Source organism: Haemorhous mexicanus, chromosome 1, assembly GCF_027477595.1.
Source record: "Haemorhous mexicanus isolate bHaeMex1 chromosome 1, bHaeMex1.pri, whole genome shotgun sequence".
Classification (NCBI taxonomy): domain Eukaryota; kingdom Metazoa; phylum Chordata; class Aves; order Passeriformes; family Fringillidae; genus Haemorhous; species Haemorhous mexicanus.
In genome coordinates, this window is record NC_082341.1 from 5,328,902 (window position 1) to 5,354,737 (window position 25,836).

A 25,836-nucleotide genomic window follows, 5' to 3' on the forward strand; every position below is an offset into this window, starting at 1 on the left:
ACAACTTGAAAATATTTTAACTAAAGCCTTTTATTCTATACAACTGTGAAACATCATTTACCCTTCTGGCATTGCAGACTCTTCCATTAATCTTTCCTGTTACTGTGTTTTGGGATGGTTAGAAAGAAAAAACAGAAGGAAAGTTACAACCTTGGGCTGATTTCAAACAAAAAATTACTGTGAGCAACTCCAATGTATACAATAGGACAGGAAGACAACCAGGAAACAAAACAACCCAAACAGTGCCTATTGGAACAGACAAAGACCCTTGCTAGTAATAAATACAAGTCAGGACAGATTACCAATAGAAGTTACAGTTCTGTTTAACCATTTAATTCACAAACAGCACTAAAAATGTGCAGTTAAAGCACAATTGTGTCAAACTAAGCATACACAGAAATGGGGATAGAAAACTGAACCTGATTCTCAAAAGATGGGAAAAGACATGCTAGCTTAATTCTGAACCATGGTTTTGTCTAAGCAACAAACTTGTTTTGCTGGGTTTAAAGTGCAGAAGGGAATTACTATTTTGACTATATTTTGACTATTTTTTCAAATAAAACATGATGAAAAATACTTTACTTTTTGTCTGACCAATACAATCCCAGTAATATAATTTATTGGGACTTTCCTTAGGCCTCAACCTAAATCTTGATCACAAGATACAGGAAGGGCTAGAGCATGTGTCTCCTGAAGAAACTCCAATAATATATTGCCCCTTGAAGGCACTTGTGCTTCTGCTTCAGACAAGAGTAATTTTTAAACCATTTCTCTACGAGGATTTGTAATTTGCTCAATTCTGGCTACAAATGGTTTTCTGGGATATCCCCACATTTTCCTCACAAAAAGCTGAAAGGCCCTTACCCTCCCTCCCCCCAATAAGTTAAATTTCTATAAAAGATTACCATGAGCCTATGACAGTCACAGATTTTTAGAAATAGCAGTGAAAACAAGATCTGCATAAATCTCTAACAAAAGAACAATTGCATATAAAACCTCAGAAAAGAAGAATCATTATTTTTATCTCATGAATATGAAATCTGCTGAGAAGTTTTTAAAGTTTAACATTGAACATATGAAGTTATAATCAGAATGGTTTGAAGTTTTAACAAAATGTCACATACTTTTAGAGCACAGTTACCAAAAATTAGACTCGTGTGTCTTTAGAACACCTAGGACAGTGCAGGAAGAAGTTATATATATTTAGAAAAAAAAAACCTCTAAGTTGCTGCAAAGCACGTTCACTCTATTATGATGCACAGCATCACTGGACTCACATTGCTCTGATAATTTTCTAGTGTTCTTATCTTGCATGTCAACAGCTTTCTAAAGCAATTAAAACAATTCTCATGTTAACCCTTGGTTTGCAATTAAATGGGCCCATTCATTCAAGTATGCAATACCTATTTTCTGGTGTTTTCTTTTCCAAATTTCTTTTAGTGGTAGAAATGCTGAAGTAACCTGTGAAAAATCATTGCTGGAACTTTATGAATGGAATGTACTAAAAATACCTCGTGTGCAGTTCTTCATTACATTGTGAACAGTGACTAATACGGCCAAACCTGTTTGATACCGAGCACGAGCAGATGAGGGGATTATGTTCTGGAAAAAAACCAAAAGCAAAAAGGAGGAAGCAAAAGTCTGCACTGGGTTATCATCCACTCTCTGTACACCTCACACAACACAAACCACTCAGGGACCTCCCATCTCATTGACTGAGACTAGGACAGACTTTAGTTTAAGTCATATAGATTTTTTTTTTTTCCTCTATATTACAGGTCTATTAGTCACTTCAATTAAATGTTTACTTCCCATCCATACTGAGGCATTAGAAGTCTCATCTACCTTAGGGGTTCAGGGCTGCTCTAGAACTACTCTTGGAACCAGCACAGCAAGGTGAAGTTAGAAATGACTGCTCTGGGTCCGCGCTGCCCTCACGTCGATTTCTGGCGGTAGTGAAGCGTCAGGTCCCCGCCACTCTTCCAGATGAAGTGCTTGACAGTTCGAAGGTCCATGTTGGGGTCCAAAACCTACACAGCAAAAAGGCAGCTTTTACTCCACAACACTGCTAGGCTGGCAGAAATTAAAAAAAAACCAAAGCAAACCAAACTGAAAACTGATACCAAGATGAGCTATGCTGTCACCATCGTATTTTCTGAAAAATCCCTTCACCAGGATTTCTTCTCCTGGGAAGCTGAGAAGCCTCAGAGAAAAATGAAAACAATTATCTGATCTGCTTCTCCTGTGTTTTGCTGCTTTGGAATGTGGTTTGGACATTGTTTAGCAACTGGTCATTGATTGGTTTCATGTGAATTGTTTTTACTTAATGACCAATCACAGCCAGCTGTGTTGAGACTCTGGAGAGAACCATGGGTTTTTCATTAGTATCTTGTTAAGCCTTCTGTAAGTATCCTATCCTCTCTCTATTCTTTAGTACAGTATTCTTTAATATAATATCATAAAATAATAAATTAGTCCTCTAAGAACATGGAGTCAGATTCACCATTCCTTCCTGCCACAGGGCAGCCCAGAAAATACCACACCATGCAAAAGCTCAGATTTTTCAGTTAGCAACTGAGCCCGATGCATTACTGAAAGATTTTAGCAGAGTAACCCGTAACTTCAGATTACAACCACATCATCAGTGCATAATATCCATTACACTTATTAGGCAATTTATGGTTTTGGACCAATTTTGAAAACTGCCAAAAAAGCAGAACTCAAAACATTCAAGAAATGTTAAAAATACAACTCTATGGAACTGTATTAAGGCCATTTGTTGACTACGAGTAAGTAACCCTGTAGGGCCCCATGCAAGACCAAATTAAACAGGTTTCTTATGAAAATTCCTTCATCTGCCTATCTGCAACTGTCAGAAACTAGTGTCAGCACTAACTTAACATCATAACATTTACTTAGTTTTTAAGTTAACAGATAATCTATAGCATACTTCAAGCTCAGAACTCAAAAAGTCACAATCAATTCACTGCTAGAGCCTGGTTTTGATCACAGGGAACTTACCTGGTCCTGGCACAGAAGTTCAATCTTCTCCTCTGCTAGCACAGCAATGTCCTCCTCCTTTTCTTGTTCTCCTGCTTTCTCATTATTGGAGGAGCTCGTTGTCTGAGACTCATTGTCCAAGTTGATGATTTTCTCATACACATGTTCCATCACCTTTCTCACCTGAAGCATGTCACTGGCTGACAGCCGGTCTCTAAAGGAGTTAGAGAACTTTGTCAGGAAAAAACTTGTGAAGATAAGAAATGCAGTTTTTTTCTCAACACCTTCCTTAGCTGCAGCAAACTATGCAACTACACAGAGATCATCTTTATATTGTCTAGTAGTAAATTATCAGGATCATCCAGAATGCCATGATCATAACAGCAATTTAGCCAGAGTCACACAGCAAAAATCTCAAAAGTAGTTGAGATATTCAAATGACCAGATAAAAATCTACATTGATTTCCAACCAACCCAGCTCCCACTTACAGCTTATGTGACTGGCAAACTAGTTTGCATTCCCTACTTGTTCCTTCTCCTTTCGAAATGCAATTATTCATCTCTATTGGCAACAGGAAACAAAGCTGTGGTTCTGAACAGAGTAACAATCTACAAATTCATCTGTTTTCTGATTAAATACCACAAAAGACAAAGTCCCATTTCAGTAGGTAGTTCTTAGACATTTCTTAGCATAAACATGTACAACTGCCTGTGGAACCCAAATCCACAGTTCTTTTAAATGTTCTGATATAACTTAGCACTTTAGAGCAATGCTGCTAAATGACTAAGAACTTCTACAAATCCATCAAGCACAAAACAATTCTCTGGAAAAATCAGTGAATTGGTCTAGTGGTTTTTTTGCCTTTTTTTTTTGTTTGTTTGTTTTTTTCCTTGAGCTTAAAGTTTTTTTCTGCAATTTGGATATTCAATGTTGATAGTCATATTTGCATTACTTACTTTTTTAGAGTTTTTGCCCCTGATGATGAATGAGGCTGGAGGTAGAAGGGAATCTTATTGAACTTGGGCATATTTTTCTAGAAGGAAACAAGTTTCAGAAGTGTTAATTTAGGATGAACCATTATCAGCTCCTATTTGCAGCAGCTGCAATGTGAAGTATATTCAGCTCCTAATTACCAAAGCTCATGAGAGATTCCTAATCAACATCCCCACCACAGCTAACTTCCAAATCACTCATACTCCTGAGACACTTCAATTTAGATGATGCACAGATCTTCTAGCCTTTGAATATAAATTATCATTTATTTCAAAGGCAATTAGATAGTATCAAAAGACACCAGCAATACAAAGTGTACTCTCTATTCCTGAGTCACTAGGAAAGGATACCAATTATGCACAGAATTTTGAATTCTTTATCTGAGTTTGTAAAAAAAAAAAATTGAGCAAAAATTACTTTAACTAGACACATAAAAAAATGATGCATCTCAAAGGGTCTTGATTACAGACCTTGAGACCATTTATTTTAAATACAAACAAAGCAAAAATGCAAAATGTCATTTCAGATACTGCAAAGTTAATTGTAGTACATATTAAGAAAAAACTAAAAGAAGCCAAACTTATACACCCAATACTTACATCCACAGTGATGTCAATTACCCATTGTGGCACTGTTTCATTAAGAAGCATGGATTCAGTTTCACCACCTGAATCCCGACATAGCAACCTGAGACACAAAGAAATAACCTTTATTGTAACAACAATTATTGCCATTGCATTAAAAAGCTTTCAGGAGAGGTTCTGCCCTTTTAATGGGCAGAGAGCCTGAACTCTGTTAGGATCATGAACTTACTGAGGAAGAGATTATTTTCTGTAAAGAGCAGAAGGAGCTGTAGGAAGACAGATCCCAGAAACAGAGAGTAGGATCTCAGGAGACTACAGCTTTGACACAGAAAATATATAAAAGCACTTTGCTCTGGATTGTGTTATGTTTGTGTGTTGAAGTACAAAACTGTCAGGAGAAGGGGAGAGGCACTTGGCACAAAGCAATTCTCTCCTCTTGAGAAAAATGAGCTTTGCATGTAAAGCATCTGCTAAGCCCTCACTTGAAGGAAAGGATAAAACCAATTTTAGGAAATGTGCACATGCAATGATGCAAAAAAGCCACATTTCATTTTATAAATTGCAATGAGGTATTTTGTCAGAGTCCTGCAAGCCACCTTTTAGGTCCCATAAACATGGCTTGCTCCCTCCAATGGGGTCTTTCCAGTGCTTTCTTGGGAGCAGGAGCAGCTACATAAGAGGGAAGATCCACCAGAACAGAATGCAGGCAAATATTAAACCCCAGGTACAACATAAATACATTGATACTGTGGGAAAAAAAGTTTTCCAAGCTGAAAATGGTTTCCCTGACCAAAAGTTACATCATTTTGGGGCCTGTTAAGCTTGGAAAACTGATACATCAAACAAAACCAACACTTCAAACATGCCCAATCCCTTAAATTTAAAATCCACTATGTCAGTAAATATCAAAGAACTCAGTGTTTGCAAGTTCAGAACTTGTGTTTCAGCACTGTTAAACAGACTCTGATGTATCACATATCACAGTTGGGTTTTTCAATGTAGAACAAGAAGAAATAGAAGGGTAACCAGTACACACATTGCAATAGTGTTCCTGCCTGCCAGAGATTAGGACCTTCTACTGGATTTATCAACTAATTTTGGGAGCAGAAGCCAATTCTCTAGTGAGCAGCAGCTCCTGAATAATTCATCCTCAGAGATCAGCGCAACACATAAGAATCTAAAGTAGCACACTTTCATTCTAAAACACAGTTTAATTTATCAGTTTGCAGAAAGAGGGCACCCAAAAATATCACACACAACTAAGGACTGTACAGAACTATTACTGCTTTAAAACCCCACACCTTGCTGATGCTCAAACTCAGATGCTCAGTTAAACAATGCCAAATCATCATCAACAGGTGCTTATTTTGCCTGTCAAGGGCATGTCTTAAATGTACAGAACAGAGCCAAAGAACATTTCTGATAACATTCCTGCTTGCACTAAGAAAGGGATTGCTCAGCCACTGAACTTGTATTTGTAAGTTTTTATACCTGAACAAAGTGCGTCCTCCAGCCTCACCAAAAATAACTGGTGTATGTGGTGGCACTTGGAAGTATCCATTTCCCTTCTGGACTCTGTTCTCCTGCTCCCCATTCACTGTTGGAAAAAAAACACATAAAACAGAAGTGAGACTGCACTGGGCCTTAAAACTGGGCACACATTCCACTTACAGCAGATACATTTTGTAAATTAATAAGAACATGAGCCTCATGAAAACCAAGAAAATTCCCATTTCCAAGATACAGCAAGTATATTAAAAAAAACACTAGAGAGTAACAAGATCAAAACAGGTTTGTGGCAGGCCTATTTCAAAAGCCTGTGAAAAAAGGAAAAAAGTCCAGGAATCAAAACCCAATCATGAGGTTTTTTCCCCATTTCTTTTGTCAAACTGAACAATAGTAAAATTAGGAATCAACTAAAGAGACTCTGCTAAGACAAGACTGTTTTTCCCTCTAGAGTGACTGTACAGAACTCTGAAGGACTGTTTGTACTGCTCTTCTACCTGCATTTGCCAGATGTCCAAACAATGTACTAGGAAAGCTCAGATTGACAGTGCCTTGAACTTCTTGTGTTATAAATTCAATTTATTATAGCTAATTACAGCAGTATGGTTCTTCAAAGACTGAAAAACCTCATTCTGTATCAGGTGGATGGGACAAGATTAAAGAAAAATCAGCATTATTTATACACCTCTTGAACAGTGCAGCTTCTAATCAGTAGGTATCTGGAAACAATGTAGAAGAATTTGGATGCCTGACTGGCACCTGGGAAAAATCATCTCCATTACATTGTAGCACCTCATTACTGTGTTTGAAGAGATGTTCAAGCAACATGAAGAAATTTAAATAGCACAGACTGATGAGATGAATGATTCCCCAGCTTTCTAACCAGAAACATATGTAGACAAAGAAAGGTCAGAAATTGTAACAAGCAAAGAAAGAAATAAAGAAAATCTGTATTGGAAGGGGTAAACATGACACTGAAGTTACAGCAAGTGAAAAATCCTATAGTTTGAAAGATATTTTCATAACACTTCTCCGAACAATTGAGAGGAACAACACTGCACATCATTTGTGTTTATTTAAATTTGTATCTCTACATAAATGCCAGTGTCCAACAGGTACTCTTCACCTTCAAGTCACTGCTCAGTGCCAGTCTCCTAATTTTTTTCTTCTGGAAGTGCAATGAAAATATTCTGTTGTGAGTACTTCAAATATTTCACTAATCCACAACTCTACACAGGAATAAGCAGTGTAGCATCAATAATCCAACACCACAGAAGCCTGTGAGTGACACTTCTCAAACCTGGTCTGGCTCTAAGCTGCAAACTGCCAATACACAGTCTGAGAATCAGCAGCTGGATCCAGAAGAGTCTGCCAAGAGCTCTAAACCTCCTTGGAGGCCAGTTTTGAAAGAAGAAAGCAACTAATTCTTGGCACAGTCTTGTAACAAAGCAGAGAGATATGCTGAATGTGCAGTTTTCTTAATTGCATCATCTATCTATAGAAGGTAATTTCTTAATCACCAAAAATGAGACTTCAGTTAACTCTGACCTGGGTTGAATTGAGTTCCAACTCAGAGTTAGAGTCTCTTATTTTGCCAAATTCAGCCTCTACCTTGCATTTCACATGGCTTTTATCTAAGGCCTGATTAGACTTGGCATTACTGTCTTAAACACCACTTTAAGGGGTTTTCTATGGAGCTACTTCATGTATTATTACACTGAATATATTTTTTCCAATCAAGCTTTTATTTTGTTCACAATACCTAGAAGAAAACTGGAATTATGTCAAGAGAATACTTGCTAATGTTGGATAACTGAATTATTGCTATTTACTGTCATTATCTAGCATTTCTTTTCCAAGTCAAGCCTCAGTTTGCCAGTAATTATTTTTCATCAATATTTTTCATCATGTTTCTGTAACTTCAGAATCATTTATTCACTTACTTCTTTTTATAGAGAGACCTAAGATTTTTGTTGATACTTTCAGAAGTACAACACACTTTCTAGTGTAAAGCAAATTTAGAAGTGCTAGAAAACATGAAGTCTATAAAGCACAGAGAGATAGGTGCAAGACAACAAGTGTATCTGTTTAAGAAACATATAACAAACAATGCATGGACAAGTAATAAAAAAGGAAAATATTAAATACTAACCATGGTTTATCTCATTTTCTTCTTCATCCATTGGATTGATATGTGTTCTAGGCCAATACTCCAGAAGTGCTTGCAGCAGAAGCCCTCCAAGGTTTACTGGTAACACACAGTGAGGCAGAACTTCAATCACACAAAAAACATGGGCAATATAATATCGTCCATTTGATCCACAGCTGAAAATTCCCCATGAGTTTGAGCAGGTCTGTTCCCAAAGCAAACTATTTATGAGCACAGAAATCTGCTTGTCACAATCTGAGAGCTGCATGTTACAATCTTTCATGAGGAGCTGATTTTAGAATCCCTGCTGCTGGACCACTCATGTGTTTAACATTCCCTACATTAGGTTATAATTACTTTTTCCCTTTTGCATCTTAAAAGTTTAAAACAAAATTAAATGTAAACCCTGAACATGACTGTTTCAGAAAAAAAAGGAAATACTTTCTTTGGAGAACATGCTACAGAATTTAGTATTAAGAAAGTAAGCCTCAAAATCCAACCAGATCCTGACATAGGTAGCACTGGAATACTTCAAAACATATATACTGGAATTTATTTTGATTTCTTTGTTAAAATAAACCACTAATATTAGTTAAAACTTACATTTTGGATCAGAACCATCGGGACTGCTAAATCCAGCATCCTTTGCTGAAACCCAGGCTGCAAAGCAGTCACTTTCATCCAAAGTAATTGTCAACATCTGTTGGCAAAAGACCACGAGGAATGTAATAGTTGTTTGGGATTAACTAAGTCTATAAATTTTTAACTTTGCTCCTACAAACCAAAGAATTTCTGAAAGCATGACAGCCAACTTTGTTTACCAAACTGTATTAATTCACAATTAGAATTGGTGGACTATACCACAAATTAATTAAAACAAATCTGTTATTCCAACTATTAAGAAGTAAAATTTGCTGTTTTACTTGAAAATAAATTTAATCCATCAGATAAGCAATGAATGTTCTTCTAAAGTTAACAAACTAAAACCTTTCTGAACAAACAATATATGAAAAAAGTGAAATATGACATCAAAACGACAGATGTAGGAGGTGTAACTCACCCCGGTTTTTAAATCCACTGAGAACCAGTTTGGCACATAAACCATTTTAAATCTCTTCTTAATTTCTTCTTCAAAATCTACTTTCCCAAGGTCTTCAACTTTACATGCCTGCTCACCAAAGGAAATGTACAAGTATTGAGTTATACCAAGACCAAGACTTTTCCTTGATTTTCATACACACTTGGAATGATTGTGACTTATGATCTCTCCTTGAACAGTCCAAAAACATCCAAGTTAAAGGTTAAATCTTTTTTTAAAAGTCAAACAGTGATTTATATTGTAAGTAATTTTTATTCTTCATTTATTATCTCTGAGGTAGTGGAATCAAGCCAGTAGAGAGGTCTGGAAATATTACTTCAGATTACTAAAAAATATTTTCCCTGCACTGAGTAGACTGCTGTCTTCTAATACTCCCTGTCATTTTTCTCCCCATCAGTGCCAATATTTCAGTACTCCATCAAACACCAGTATTTCCAGCACATCAAGCAACAAATTGAGCTCAGCTACTGCAATGGGAACAGCAGTGAGTGAATTTCTGTGCTTTATTTCTGATGCTTCATTTCTGTTTTTTTCATACTTTTACTTTAGAAGTCCTTTAAGTAATTCTATTAAAATCCAAATTATTATAATTCACTTGCAGAGTCATTCTGAAATATTTGCTTTAGGCAAACACCAAGGGCTGCAACAACCTTGGAATTTATTCCCTCAAAATCTAGGAAAAGTTACAGGAAGCAAAGACTGAAGGGTGCAGCTTCAGGCAGGAAAACCTCCCTCTCTTCTTCATGCTCAATAAAGTCTCAGCTTTTGAGTGCAGGAGCAACACTCTGACCTGGCAAATCATCTCACCCCTACAGTGAATATGTATTTAAATATATGTCAAGTGACACTTTTCACAACCTTACTAAGAAAAAAATACCTGAATGAAAGTAAAAATTAACATTAGCATTTGGCTTTGGTCCTGAGATCTAACAGTGCACACTTAAATACATACCGAAATAAAGAAAACTTTTCCAAAAAGAATCTAGATAATTTTTAGCATAAATCTATATCCTCCAACTTAATTTCTTTTTTGCTTCCGTCAACAACTCAGTAAGCTGGCTGAGCGTGCTTTACCTCATTACTGATCTTGGCTGCTGCACTGCATAGCTCAAGAAGAAAATATTTAGAATTTAAACAGGCTTCTGCCAGAGAAGAAATTGCTGACCATCTCACTGATGTGGGATTTGAGTCCTGAGTCCTTTCTCTTTGCATTCTTTCCCCTCTCCTCTGAGCAATCATTGGGTAAAGCAACATCATGAAATGTCACACCAAGTCTCCCCAGGCAACACCAGGTAGGAGCCAGACTTCCTTCTGGTCCTTTTCCTGCCTTTCTGACTTACCAGCAAACACAAGCCCTCTTTGAAACAAAACCCCATCAAAACACACCTTACTATTTCCTGGAAAAAATTCAAGAGTCTGAACTTCAGGAGAATGCAGATGTCAGTATTGGATTGAATTCAGGTGAATGCAGATATCAACCTCACCTCAGGGAAAGCTACAATAAGCTCAGAAATGCCCCTTCTTTTTTCAAAAGGCAAACCTTACATGATATCCTGAGACAAAAATTATTTACTTTTTACAACAGAAATCTCAAACACTAAAAATGTATATATAAAAAAGCAGCACAAAATAATTAATCAACCAACAGTAGAAAACCTGAAATTACATCCTTACCTTCAAGACATCCCAGTATGCCACATTATTATTTGTGTCTTTGGTTAATATGTGCCTCTTGTCATTAAGAATGTGGCACTGAATAATACTAGCACCCCCTGGCAAACAAACAAGAATTAAGGTTACTATTGTCATGCAATTTAATTTAATGTGATTTTAGATAAAAATGACATGACATATGCTGTTCTTTGCTTTCACTTTTTTGTGTAAACCTTGGATACCACTAAGGTTTAAACATGATTTTAACTATAACCAACAGTGGATAGACAATAACCACATTGTTCTGGTTGAAATCATAGTATCAAATTTTTAAAAAACTAAGTCAATCTTAAAGCTCTATCACTTGAGCTAAAGATAACAGATTTTACAAGGTCCTCTGCAAAACAGCTGTTTACCTTTTATAACTTGGTCAGGCTGTGTACACAGGGGTGGTATGGGATTGGTACAATCATTATCATAATCTCCTGATGCTCTAAAATTATGGATTCCCTTCAAAGTCTAAAGAAAGAAAGAAAATAATGACACATTCATAATTATCTATAAATTCTGTTTTTATCTGTGAGTAACAACTGCCAGTTCATGCTCCTATTTAGATGTTAACTATCCCCTTCCAAGGAATATAATTTATTTCTAAAAGCATCATGAACACAGAGCAAAGAAAGTCATTCAAAGCTTCTTACCTTTTGAGCAATTTCAATGTTAGTATTTTATGATTTATTCTAAAGAAAACTTACACATCACAGTACATCCACATCCCATGACTACTCCATTCACAGACTGTAAAATGTATCACTTACCCATTTATTCACAGAGGATTTAGTTGTTGCTACCCAAAGTGCTGGAGGAGGATCAGCTGACCTATCCAGTTCCATCTAAATAATGAAACAAACTTTCAGTCATGCTTTAGTTAGTTTCCCTTTGATAATTTGTATTGTCTTGTATCGACAGTCATATAATTGAGAGTATGTCAGAAACAGCACTACTTTCAGTTTACTGTAGAAATACAAAATTTAAATGAAAAGTAGTTAAGATTAAACTTCTGAAAACCCAGAGGAATTATTACAAATATTCAACAAATGAATTCTAGACTTGGGCAATAATAGCTGCAATCTGTATTAACACAGTAGTTAGAATTTCTTCCAGCATGATGCAATCTTGCCTGATGGACAGTTTCACAAGTACAGTATCTTCTCAATCACTTTGTGTTCAGACATTTCATATGGCTAAAATGAGAATGTAAGAAGTTCCATACTAAAGAAAAAGCAGAATTTTACACATTTGGCTAGGACATAAAATTTCTCAGATCACTATAGCCAAGATTAGAGGCACCTTCTGACCTTTGTACAGCTGACCAGCACTTTCATTTTCCATTTTGAACTGACATCTCAAATTCTGACTATTCCAGAACTAAATTAACATATCAAGGATTTTATCTTAATACACTAAACTAGAGTTCACTCCCAAGGAAAGCCAGGCTGCTCATATCTATTAGCATATGTTTCAATTGCACACTCCTTATATACCTGCAGGTTCCAAAGTCATGTCACTAAAGTTAGAGACAGCAAAAAAATTTAAAAACCAGCCTCTTTGAAAGATTCAGACTTGTGCATGCAAATATCATGTTTAGGTGTTCAAAAAAACCCACAAACAACTTTACTCCTGGTTGCCATGAGTATGTAACAGATTCTAAAATAGTCCTGTGAATATATGCTGCTGCTAAGAAAAATCCACTTCTGTATAAAACCTTGGCAGTGCCAGCTCAGTTTCTTAAAACTGTACTAGAGCCTGATAAACCCAACTTCTCATGTGTGAAGAATATTCAATTTCAGTAATATTCAATTTTGCACATTTTCAGTAGCTGCCAGGCATCCATCTCCTTTAGGTAATTAAACTTCAGATGCAATTTAGGAGACAGAGCCAATCTGCTGAAGATGTGGTACAGTAAACACTTGTTAGGCAATGCGAATTCTTAAATCAATTTATACCTCAAGCCACTGTTTCATGAGAAAACATGCAATTATCCTTTTATACTGCGGGAGTAACAGAACACTGGCACAAATTGTGAATTCTCCATTCTTGGAGATACTCAACCCGCATCTTGATGGGGGTTGAAAACTGGTTGAAAACTGGTTGAAAACTGGTTGAAAACTGGTTGAAAACTGGTTGAAAACTGGTTGAAAACTGGTTGAAAACTGGTTGAAAACTGGTTGAAAACTGGTTGAAAACTCATCCAGTGCTCTTGGGCAGGGCAGAGAACTGAACGAGATGATCTTCAGCCATCACTCCTAACCTCAGACATTCTATGATTCTCTGAATTAAACTCAATTACCTTAAGAACTGGTGCCTTTTCTTCACAGATCAGCACCCTGATATCAGGATTTCTTAGATCTGTACAATAAATCTTCCTGTCTCTTCCTCCTGAATAAACATGAGTGAAGGCTTCATTGACCTGCAGAGCCCAAACACCCTCGTCATGGACTCGGTACGTGGCTATGCACCTCTGCTGCCCAAGGGACCACAGGCGGATTGTCCCGTCAGAGCTGCCTGAAAGACACTGAGCAACGACCAGCACACTTCAATCAAACAGTTAGTTAAGTATTTCAAAAGATTTACTCCTCATAAAAAGATTTGATCATTCATATAGTTATATTTTCCCTCTAAAATGCTGCTGAACAGGTACAAGCTCTAGTCAGGATTTCCAGTATTTTATGTAAACCCACTTCACACCTAGGTGAATATGTAACTAAAACAACTTTCATCCATCAGCCTCCCCCCTAAACCACAAAACATCTGTAATCTAGGACATTGAATAATTACATTGAAATGGACTAATGACATTTCTGCTCCCTGTAAAATGCCTTTGTCTCAGGTTAAAGCACATACCTGGGTGCCATCTCTGTTCAACAACAAAGCTTTGACATTGTCTGTGTGCCCTTTGAGTTTCATTAGTTTTGCACAAGTCCTTGGATCCCACACCCTTAGAACCTATGGAAAGAGACATTGGATAAATGACATTAACATCATTCTTGCCACCAGAGCACTACCTCTGCAGAAATTAAGCCTTTCCAAATGAATCAACCCTTATTCCAAACATGTGGACATCCATCACTGAAAATATGTTAGAACAAGACAGACATAACTATATCTCATGCAGCTCTAATAATCTCTTTAATTTGTTCTGGCTTCTTCTGTCATAAAGAAATTAAAGAATGGAAGTGACTGTAAACTGGACAGCGTGATGTGGGCATAAAATGTGCTTCTGAGAATTCTCTCAGATGCTTCAATGGTGAATCCTATTTTCTGTTTTATATTGTCTTGGAAATAAAATTCTCTCAAGGTTAGATTAGGTAAAAAAAAAAACCAAAAACCAACTCAGACTTAAGCCTGTTTTACCTTCCTTAACAAAGAGCAAGGGCTGTCTCTTGGGAACACTTGAGCTTCATTAGCTCACTTCATTTCCCACCTCCTGCAGGGATCTTGCAAATTGCTGGCACCTTCTCTCCTACCTGCAGCAACTGCTTCAGTTTTGATAATCATCTGAGTCATGTGTCCTCAAAATCAGAGCTCTTGTAGGGAAATGTAATGATCCCTGACAAAGAGGGTTACACAAGAGGATCTGATTGTCTCCCCTATGTATTAAAGCTCTATGGATACATCACATCTTCAGACTGAGGCAGGATTTGTATCCTACACTGGCACTCCCACTTAAGAGAAGTGTCTGCCCTCACAATTGAAAACACAAAAGCTGCTACAGACATGACTTTGAAAATGAATACAACTGTCTCTTTATACTGAAATTGAACTGAAGTGAAATGAACCCCACCAAATTTTGCTTACCTTTTCAGTGGACCCTGATACAATAACTGTTCCCATTTGATTCATTGCAAGGCTGTAGATTGAGTCTTTGTTCCCACTCAGGGAAGAAGCTATTTCAAAATAAAATTCACATTTTCAATTTTAATGCTATTATTTGAAACACACACTTATTCACTCAAACCTGGTATTTTAATTCTCCTTGACTCATGAAAATAGTGCCACTCTGCCCCATATATAGAGTTGCTTTAAGAAAGACTATAGTCAGCATAGTGCTGGGAAAACCCCATTCCAATTCTTCATCTACTGCTGCCTAAAAACAAAGTAACCTCTCAAATTTATGGTCATTACAATTTTGGTGACCTTTAGGCACCACAGTTCTGTGCCAGGGCCATCAAGCTACTCTTGCTCAACTATGTCATTGGAATATGACACTTCATTGTCATCTTGTAACGCAGCATTTGGATTTAAGTACAGAGGTTTTTTTGCCAAGCCAAGTAACAGTAAAATTCTACATTTTGTATTAAAGGCTCTTCTAGTTCAGCAGAAATGCAGAGAAGTTACACTGCAGCACTGAAATGTGTTATTTGAGCAGGGATGCTACCTCTGCACTTATGAAAACCATATGGCAGCTCCTCAGAATCACACCTACCATCAGAGCTGAGGAATTCTAGACCAACCAGTCTAACCCTCTTTTGGAGATTAAAGTACCAGTCCCTCAACTCAGAAAAACACAGACACGGCAAATGAAAATCATCTATTTAGAGAGCACAATTAGGCATTTCCACAAGAATCAAATCCACACCATCAGTATGCCAAGAAAGCTGAGAATAGCAACAAACTGCATGGCCAGTAAAAATGTGAAACTTCACACAGTGATTTATTTCTATGATGGAGCTAAGTTTCCAACACAGAATCTGTAACCTAATATCATAATTTAATATCACATTTTGTCACAGTGGAGAAACCTCTGTCAAGGGGGTTTAGGCTGGAAATCACGAAGAGGTTCTTCCCCCAGAGGGTGGTGGGACACTGAACAGGCTCCTCAGGGCATTGTCACAGCCACAAGGCTGCCAGAGCCCCAGGAGCATTTGGACAACAGCCTAAGGTACAGGGTGACATTTTTGGGATTCTCCCATGCAGGGCCAGGAACTGGACTCAGTGATCCTCAAGGGTCCCTTACAATTCAGGATATACCATAACCCTATGTTCTATATATATTCTATATTCTGTAGTGCATTTCTGGGAGAGAGAAGCAGGACAGGTGACTTCCTAAAAGATGAGGGTGACATTGAGAATTAACCCTGATGAGTAGAACCTACAGTTTCTCCTTGCCTTCCAATCCCCAGTGAGTTAGATCTCACCAGTCTGTTATCCTTATATGTAATCAGTGCTTTGTGTTACTCTGTTTTTTTCAGTCTAGCTTATCTAGTAATTCTTCTTCTGACAGATTTGACAAATGTATCAAGTCCCACTTTAGGAGCTGTACTTCCTGTTTTTTCAGCATCTATACAAACAAAAAACCAACCCCAAATCACAAAACCACCGAAAATGTAGGAACAAACAAGCTAACAGAACATTTCTGTAAGAGGCTGGTTGAGAGGTTAAAATCTTCTCAAGCTAGAGTTCTATCAAGTTTCAGAGAAACCAGCATGTCACAGTTCAGGAGAAACAGTTCAAAGAGACTTGTCCTCTAAATTCCATGACTGTTGGCTGCTCTAGATTTCCAGCTATTACATAACACAACAAATGGACTGAATGCATACAAACCACCCTTCAAATTTCTTGCCCATTTTTTATGTACAGACAGAAAAAGGCATTCATAGTTTTAAACTGACCTCACAGATTATGGTACTCAATAAAATGCATTGCATTTGCATCCCTCCCCAGGTACCTACTTGTGACAGTATTATTTGAGGCAGTCAGTGCTGTGAGAGTATTTACATCCCAGAGGAATATCTGTCTGTCCAGCCCAGCAGATGCTACCAATTCCTTATCTTTTGCATATGCTAAGGCTTTCACATAGTCCTACAACAAAATAAATGTAACAATATGAATCAATGTTATCCTTTTGAAGTCTACATCTTAATAATTGTAACAATGGCACTGATCACACACAGTATTTACAGATAATGTTTTTCACCTTATGCGTCCTTAGTGTTGACATGCAAAATCCCTTATGCGCATTCCACACTTTAACAGTAGTATCTGAAGAAGCAGATATCACTAAATTGGAAAGAATAAAGACTAAATTTTAATGGCTTATATATTACTTTAGAGCATATTTGTACTACTCTAATTTGTTTTTCAAAAGAGATTAAAACAATAATTTATATAAAACAGTTCAATTTTCATTAAAACAGCTGCTTACACTATTTACCAAAATGAAAATATACATCACAAATTAATTGTACATCTAAAAGAAGAATTAAAGCAGCATATAATTTACTTGTATACAATTTCTGAACAGTGCAGTTCTGAAACTTTTAAGTACTTACATGTTTTGCCATTGCAGCAGAGCACAATGTCATTTACCCAATCCGTGTGATGTTCCATAGATGCTATATAAGGGTCTTGCTGCAAATTAAGAAAAAATAAGCTCATCATCAATGGAGAAGACTGTGACTATCACATCCTGTTTTGATACCTTCTTCAACCTGCATATGGATCCAAAAGTTTCGTAGTACAGAGTTGTTTGAAATCACTCTCCCAGAATCCTTTTTGTGAGAACTACACAGTTATGTAAGATACCACAGTATGAGCAATATCAAATGGATTCTGTGATCACAGTAATTGGCAGCTGTTAAAAATAATTGGCAGGTACAGCCCTGTAGGCAGCTTACCAGCAGGATCACTTGGAAAAAAGTAGGTTTAGAGCCAGGGAGGCTGTTCTGACTGACCTTGTGCTGATTGACACTCCATATCCTTATGATGGAGTCCCGCCCTGCTGTGAAGAGTCTGTTTAATGCTGGGTCCAGCTGAAGTGCATTTACCCCGTTCCGGTTGTACTTCTCCACTTCATCTCTAATCACATAGGAAACCTGAAACACATTTGCACAAATCCAATTATGGTATTAAGATATTGACGTGGCCATAAAATCTGAACATCTAATTTCATCTTTGCAAGGTTCTTGAGTAGAAAACACAAAGAGTTTTACAAGCATTGTCTGCCAATTTGAGAGTTACCAGCACCACCAAAGTCATTTGCTCCCAAAAATGGGGACGAGTTAGAGAAGATTCAGCTGGAGCTCAGAAGATTAAAATAATCATTGCAACTTAAGCTCAGTTAGACCCAGAGAATCCTCAGTTCAATTCCCTGCTGTGTGTACATATTCTGGGTGATCTTACACAACACACTGAGTCTGTGTGTCACTTCCCAAGTGGGTTCCACAGTCTCCACAGCTGCAATGCCAGTATTTCCCAGCCTCACAAAGGAGAGGATACGGTCACCATGGCTTATGAAGCACTAGAAGACTGCAAATACAAATTCAGTAGGTGTCACTACTAATTTTAAACCAATATTTTAAGAACTACCTACCTGCCAACATAATAAGAAACTCCAACTCCTAGTGCTCTTTCAGATAAATGAGTCCATTAGTTTCTTTCCTTCCATGTTTGACAGCACTGTGTGTAAAGGTTATTTCATGGATTTGTTCAGAAAAACTAAAAGGAAACCCTGAAAGGTCACAGCAGTCTCCATTATTAGTGTTCAGTAAATACAATTCTAAGACACTCCACTTTCTTCAGACCCACTGCACTCACTTTCCTGATCCCTGGGTTTACACACTACTCTGAGGAAAGCCCTCACACTGAGGGAAATGGAGGAGAAGATGCCAGCTATGCATCCTGCCAGATTCTATAAAATATAATCAGAACAAGGTAAAATTTCATCCTTGGTGTAATAAAACCTGCTCAAAACAGGAATCCTCTGGATACACAAGCACCACTGTTTTGAAAATGCTTACAAGGAATAGTCCTGGGCTAGAGACCTGAAATCAATTTTTCACTCCAGTAACTGCATTAAAATAGTATAAAGAAAATGTTTTCCAGATCAGATCTCAGTGACACAAAATAAATCCAACAAATTAAGATGTTCAGTGGTCCTTATCGCAGAAGTATTTTACAGCAGCTCAGATTCTGTACCATGAGAGCTGACAGGTCCATTTGGTGAACATGGGAAACGCCTCCATCAAATCATCCCATCCTCAGGCAGCACAGCCAGAGCACTGATGCTTCCAAAAAACACATGTCCAGTGCTATTCTCTGGTTGAGAAACAGCTGCTGCTGCTTCTACAGACCAGCTGCAGCAGCTCTACAGATCAACACTGAAGGACCAAAATTAAGAGCCTCCTGGATCCTTCTGCCTCAACACTCTCCCTTATCATTCCACAAGTCCTTCACTACACTTAATATACAAAGCTGTATATGTACAACACACATAACTGTATTATTATACCCCCAGTGCTCTTAAAGACCTTCTGTCAGCCACTCTCAGCCATTTTAGTACCACAGCTCTTCCTCCTAGTTTTAGACTGTGTCCTCATTTCCAATACTTTCAGCTTCTCTCACCCATTCCAGACTCATCCACAGCATTCTCACTATCCATGCTCAAGTTTCCACCTACACACAGCTCCAGAGACGCTGCTGCAAAGAGACACCATCAACCACAAAGAAGTGTTCTGTTAAAGCATTTCATGCACTTGAGGTATTACTTCTTTGTGAGATGCAGGGAGCAAGATCTATGTGCCACTCCTAACCTGGGCTTAATCATATCTTGGCTCTATTGCTGAAAGACCCACACAGATTATGTGTACAGAAGTCATGGTTTAGCATGATTCCAACACAAGGCAAAGGGATGCCCATCAAATTCATGCTGCTGTCAAACTCTTTGAATAAAACAAATGAAAACACTCAGTTAAAAATGCTACCTGTGAGCAGCAAGACACAAACCTAGACATCAATAGATCAAATTTAATTTATTAGATAGCACAATATTTTCCTGACACAGTATCAGGCTCAAGATCAGCAGGGCACTTCATCTCATTTTCCCAAATGCTACCAGGATATTTGAGAAAGCCTGAATTTTTGGATTTGTTCCTCCTCTGTCAGTCACCTCCCATATTTGTTATATTTTCAGGTATAATTTAAGAGCTTTTCATTCCACTCATAAGGTAGATTGTCAAACTATGTTAGTCACCTAAGCAGGATAATGCTGATGCTTTTTGCACATATTACTTCATTTTAGTTTAAGGGAAGAAAAACACAGCCATAAATATTTAAAAGTACAAAAAAAATCCCCAAATGATGGCTTACTTTAGTAAACAAGGTACTTTTCATATATGATTAAAACTTTCACAGGACTTTGGAAATTGAGTCATATTTCTACATTAATCTTGATGAAATTAAAGTCAGCTCAACCAAATGCTGTTTTTCCCTCACAAAAAGACATGATCAGAGGAGACTGACAACCATTTCTCATTATCAACAGCACTGAAATCGTCAAAAGTTTATTTGCCCTCTATTGCCTTTGACTGAATTAATATGTGGAAGTCACTAAACATCTCTTGGCAAGTACTGTTTTTACTTTAAAAGAACTGGGATAAAGAGAGGGGTTATATTGTTTCAGTGCTATTGTTCCCTAGTAGATTTGAACTGGAACTCAGCAGAAGTTGAGCAGGAAACCCAATATCATCTTTCTTTCTCCCTGTGACAAACTTGAAAAAATAACTCTGCTGTAACAACTGAATTAAACAAGATTAAAATCTTGTGTTCCTTTTATTGCTGTAAATACAAGAGATCTTTGATGCAAAAAATATAGCAAAACAACAAAAAGAGCTTGATACAAAATTCCCCATCAGCAACTGCTACTGTGCACAGAATTCAACCAGTTATTTTTGTTTCTCCTCAGAATTTTACAAAGTGTTATTTATTGTCCACAGAAGGAATAGTATATTTGTCCTGACAAACGGTCAAAAATTGAAGGATTAACAGTAAAAAGAAATCCCTGTTTTATTAGGTAATGGTAACTTCCTCCACATCATGGGGAGAAATCGTAACAGATATTTTTCAATCATACAAGTAATTCTAATCCAAATTAAACATGTACTCTTTTTTTTTTTTAAATTTCTAATACTACAAGGACGAACAAAGAAAATTAAAATGAGAGGAAATTATTCTGTGGTCAGCAACTTGATGGGACACAACAGCAACATTTCAAATGAAGACTGCAATTTGAGCAGCTGGCTAAGGACAAGGCAAAACATCTGTCCTGAAAACAGTATGAGCTGAAAAGGACTACAGCAAAAAATGGACTCTCCAAGTCATTTTAGAGATGGTAATGATACCCAAGTAACTGTCAGCAGTTTACACTGAAAATAGTTAATAAATTTATTTGCTCATCCAAAAAAATAAATATTTACTGGTCTACTCCTGGTAACCAGGCATTCAGGCTGAAATAAGCATCTTGTGTATTAACAAAACCAGAACAAGACACACAGCACATGTGGCTGAACTAAAAACAACCCCATGAGACATTTGTTGCACACCACATGGAATCCTTTGGAAAGGGAGGTATCACACCAGAAGCATCCAGGCCTGTACTTAAATGCATTCATTCCATATTAATATAGAGGGAAAAATTAAGGGTTCCACAAAATCTGTTGAAGGGCTGTTGAAATGCATGGGGAACTTAAAATGTACCAATAAAAGCAATAGCAAGTTGACTAAAAGAGCTGAAACTTGTGTAAGAGTGGTGGACATGCAGCCAAGTCCACAAAACCAAAACACAAATACAAAAACAAAGTCTATTTTCAAGCCTGTGTGTACACAAACATATCTAAACAATATAAATGCAGTGAAGTTTTTGTTGAGGAGAAACTGCTGTGATAAAATTCACCTCTGCTCCTGAAGCACACAGATCTTATCACTGAAGATAAAGCACTGGGTTCTGCCTGGAAAGGGATGTGGAGACCCTCAGAGGTGTGGGCTCTAAGACCTCAGTGGCATTTGCTCCTTGGAGCAGGCACATCCCTGCTGTGCCCATTCCAGCAGAGCACAGAGCCAGGGGCAAACCACAGACACAAAACATGGGATCTGGATCAGCATGGCTTTAATGCCACATTGGCTGGGAGGAGCAGGGCTTGTGGCATGTGAAATATTTTACTAACAACCAAAGCTTTGCCATCAACATTGCTGCAGCTTTCATAAGCTCCCAGAATGAGTAAGAATCTTCCACAGCAGCAGTGCACAAACATCCACTCGTTATAAAGAGTTTATGGGATTCAGAAGCCTAAATGGATCAGGAGTAATCATTTTAATGACTACCTAAGAGCTCCAAACATAAAGCTACTGCCCACAGATACATTTTGGCACACAACGCCAAATGAATTTTTTGCAGGACTTACATTTATCCGTGCAGGAAACACTTGTATCAGCTGATGTGGGTTCATGTTACCCTTGTTACATTACTTGCATTATAACAGACTATCTTCACAGATGGGTAAAATCTGCTTTTAAAACATCCCACCAAATTACATGGAGAAAATAATAACCAGCTGAGCTCTGAGGACACTCATTCCTTGTTTCTAAGTGAGCAATAAAAAAAAAAAAAAAAGGTATTTATCAAAATCAGGAGATCTGAATTGCATCAAGAATGAGATCAGCAGTAAAGGACAAAGGGAAAAAAAATTCAGCATTGCTTTACTATCTTGGTGTAGCATACGTATCCCAAAACCATGGATTTTAATTAAGGAGACTATTTGAATTTTTATGTAGGCTCCAGAATAAACGTAATGGAAGGCATTAAGAAGCTCATTTTATCCCTTTAAAACGGAATCAACATACTGGCTATGTGTTTGCTTAAGCATTATATATGAAATATATTTGTAATTACAATTCTTACATTTATTATATATAAAATATAAAAATAACAGATATATCACATTTAGTAAGCTGCAGTATTAGTGCACAAATATGACAAAATCAGTTCAAAATGATAACAATGGTTAGGGTTGAAAGGGACCTTAAAGACCATCTCATTTCAACCACTGCCACAGGCAGGGACACCTTCCACTAGACCAAGTTGCTCAAACCCCCATCCAGCCTGGCCTTGGATGCTCCCAGGGAGGGAGAATGAGATTTTCTTATTCTGTACAAGACTTAAAGCTAAAAAGTGCTTAAAATTCATGCAATTGTATTATAAGGATGCTGATCCTTATATGGCAAAATTCTCATGTGTTGTCAGCAGGTTTTGAGTGTGGGGGTAAATTTATTCTGGCCAGGGAGCAACTTTGGGAGAGCAGTTACAATGCAACCACTTCAGGGCAGCACCTTCAAGGCACCTGCTGGGAAAGCATCACCTTGACTTGACTGCCAGGACAACATCTGAAAGCTGCAGCACACGGCCAACAGCAGCATCTGACACAGCCCTACATCCTCACTGCCTTCCCAAATCAGGCTCTGACACACCTCTGCACCCTCACTGCCTTCCCAAATCAGGCTCTGACACACCTCTGCACCCTCACTGCCTTCCCAAATCAGGCTCTGACACACCTCTGCACCCTCACTGCCTTCCCAAATCACTCAGCCTCACTCCTGCAGCCTTCAGAAAGGCAGGGCTAAGCTCCACAAACACCTGTCACTGGACACTTCAAATGCCTGACTCCCATTTAAAGAGTTTAACTTCTTTTTTTTTCTATTAATGGACTTTATTTTGAGGCCTAAAACATCCACTCTGATTAAACCATCGAAAACTAAAATTATATGCAGAAGCACCCTAAACTGCCTATTTTGGATGGCTTTGATTACCAGTAGAACAGGTGCATCCAAGCTAATAATAGTTCTGATTTCCATAAACTTCAACCAGCTCTCCTGCCATGTAAGGAATAAAGTTCCTTCATGCCTGAGAGGTGCCTTTTATAAAAGCCTCTTCTTCCATCCTCACAGGTTTGGAACAAGTTTCTCCAACTCTGTCTCTCTCTCAAAAATTCTCTGTAGAAGGACCCTAAACATTCAGCCATTGGGAATTAAAATAAATCATGAGTGTTTTTATTTTTCCATTTGCAGGTGATGGATAAAACAGCCATTTAAAACTCCTTTACTTGAACAAAGTGCTGTCACAAAACAAGCAGGTGAAATAATAAGAGCCAAGAAAAAAACCCAGCTTCTAGTTAAGCTTTATAAATGTTTGTCATGGAATGGTTTGGGCTGGAAGGGACCTTACAGATGCTCTCATTCCACCTCCTGGTTCCATTATGCCAGGTTGCTCCAAGCCCTGTCCAAGCTGGTCTTGAACACTTCTAGGGCTGGGAAGCTTCTCTGGGAAACACAACCAATCTGGATGTAAACTCACAGTGCACTGCTGAGACACAGATCAGTGTCATATACATCAAGTGTCATTAGTAAATGAGGTGACAAAATAGCTCACAGCACAATGAGGACAGACAAAACATCACAAATCAGCACAAAAACACCTGTAAAAAGAAACTTTTGAGCTAAGCAATGCTTGGAGAACAAAAAGTAGTAGTGACAAAAGGAAACAGTGAGCTCTTTGATGCATGCTGCTGTCAGGGAAATACTACTTCATTAATAGGAGTGCATCAAACAAATATCAAGGTATAATAAAATCCCCCTGCTTAGGGATAACCTGCAAAAACTTGTTCACAGTACAGGCATTCTTTATATTTTAAATCATATCCATTTTTTTCCTGTCAAGGCAAGGGAATTCTTTATATAGAATTGAAAGAGTGCTTCCCTTAACCACAGAAAACACTAAATGCTCTACAAGATGCCCATTTCCTCTGTGTGATAAAAGAAATGGCAAAAATCAAACCCACCTCTCTTTTAAAGCTCCTAATGCTATTTCAAGCCTAATCAATATTTCATTTGATCACACTGCATAGGTACAGCTGAAACTGGCACTTGCCACTATGCAGCTCTGCACATTGATAAAGCATTAAATCTCTTCCATAGTGAAAGCTGTAAAAACATCCAAAGGGCAGGCAGTATCACAAACAAGAAGAAAAGCATTGAGATCCATAAAATAAATCCATGTTAATGACTTGAACCGTTAAAGTCTTGACTTTTTATACATACTTTGGTAATTTCAGTCTCCACCAAGGTTACAACAATCCAGTTGTAGCTACACTTGGGACTAAACCACAGGGTTTAATTCTTCCTCAAGTGTGCAGAGAAAGTCTACACCCACCTGACTGCCTGTGCCACGGGTTTCCTACAACAAATGGAGCTGGCAAGGAATACTACTGAAACTTGAGAAGAAAAAACCCTGCTCCTCGCTCACGTGTGCAAAGGGACAGAGTGTTTTACAGAAACTAAGCAGAAACTTGATGCAAAGCAGACCACAGAACCATGGAATGGTTTGGCTTGGAAGGGACCTCGAAGATTATCCAGTTCCAACCCCCTGCCCTGGGCAGGGACAGCTTTCTCTAGGCCAGGGTGCTCAGAGCCCCGTCCAATCCGGCCTTGAAAAATTCCAGGGATGGAGCATCTACAGCTTCACTAAAAAAACTATTTCAGTGTCTCACCATGCTCACAGTAAATAACTGCTTCCCAATATCTAACCTAAACCTACTCCGGCACCGGACACAGCCGAGACAGGAACGTGCAGCTCTGCCGCTGCTGGCAATTCCCATTCCACCAAAGCAGGTCTGGGGGACAGGGTTCTCTCGCTCTCAGCTCACCCCCCGCGCTGCCTCAGGCGGCCCTCGCCCCCTCGGTCGGCGGAGACGGGGGAGAGACCCCGGGGGCGTGCGGCGCTGCCTCCCCTCAGCGCAGCGCGGCGCGGCTGTGGGAGATGAGGCGACTGCGCTGCCAGAGAAACCCCCAAGGGCTGACAGCCTGCAGCCGCTGGCGTGGCCCGCGAGGCTCCGAGCTCCCTTTGAGCCCTAGCCGGCCCCGCCGCGCCCTCACCTGCACTTTCCGCCGCCCAGCCGTGTTCTGCCGGTGATGCGCCGCCATCTTGCATGTTGACACTGTGGCGTCATGTCCGACCGGAAGTGCC

At 38.4% G+C, this 25,836-nt stretch overlaps 1 protein-coding gene across 2 annotated transcripts; it reads right to left on the reverse strand.

The window, feature by feature from the left end:
* Positions 1-12: 12 nt before the first annotated feature.
* On the reverse strand, positions 13-25,836 carry WDR48 (WD repeat domain 48). Of its 2 annotated transcripts, none has more exons than XM_059838998.1 (19): positions 25,746-25,836; positions 17,720-17,860; positions 17,318-17,396; positions 16,963-17,045; positions 16,718-16,847; positions 14,844-14,932; positions 13,890-13,991; positions 13,336-13,560; positions 11,804-11,878; positions 11,402-11,504; positions 11,007-11,104; positions 9,294-9,401; positions 8,837-8,933; positions 8,237-8,332; positions 6,070-6,175; positions 4,594-4,681; positions 3,958-4,034; positions 3,022-3,214; positions 13-2,030 (listed from the first exon to the last, which is right to left on the reverse strand). In XM_059838998.1, exons 1-19 carry the CDS (start codon positions 25,791-25,793, stop codon positions 1,935-1,937), a joined length of 2,034 nt encoding a protein of 677 aa, XP_059694981.1. In that variant the 5' UTR covers positions 25,794-25,836; the 3' UTR covers positions 13-1,934. The 2 variants fall into 2 exon arrangements, with proteins under 2 accessions (XP_059694981.1, XP_059694975.1); XM_059838992.1 differs by having other exon boundaries at positions 8,237-8,356.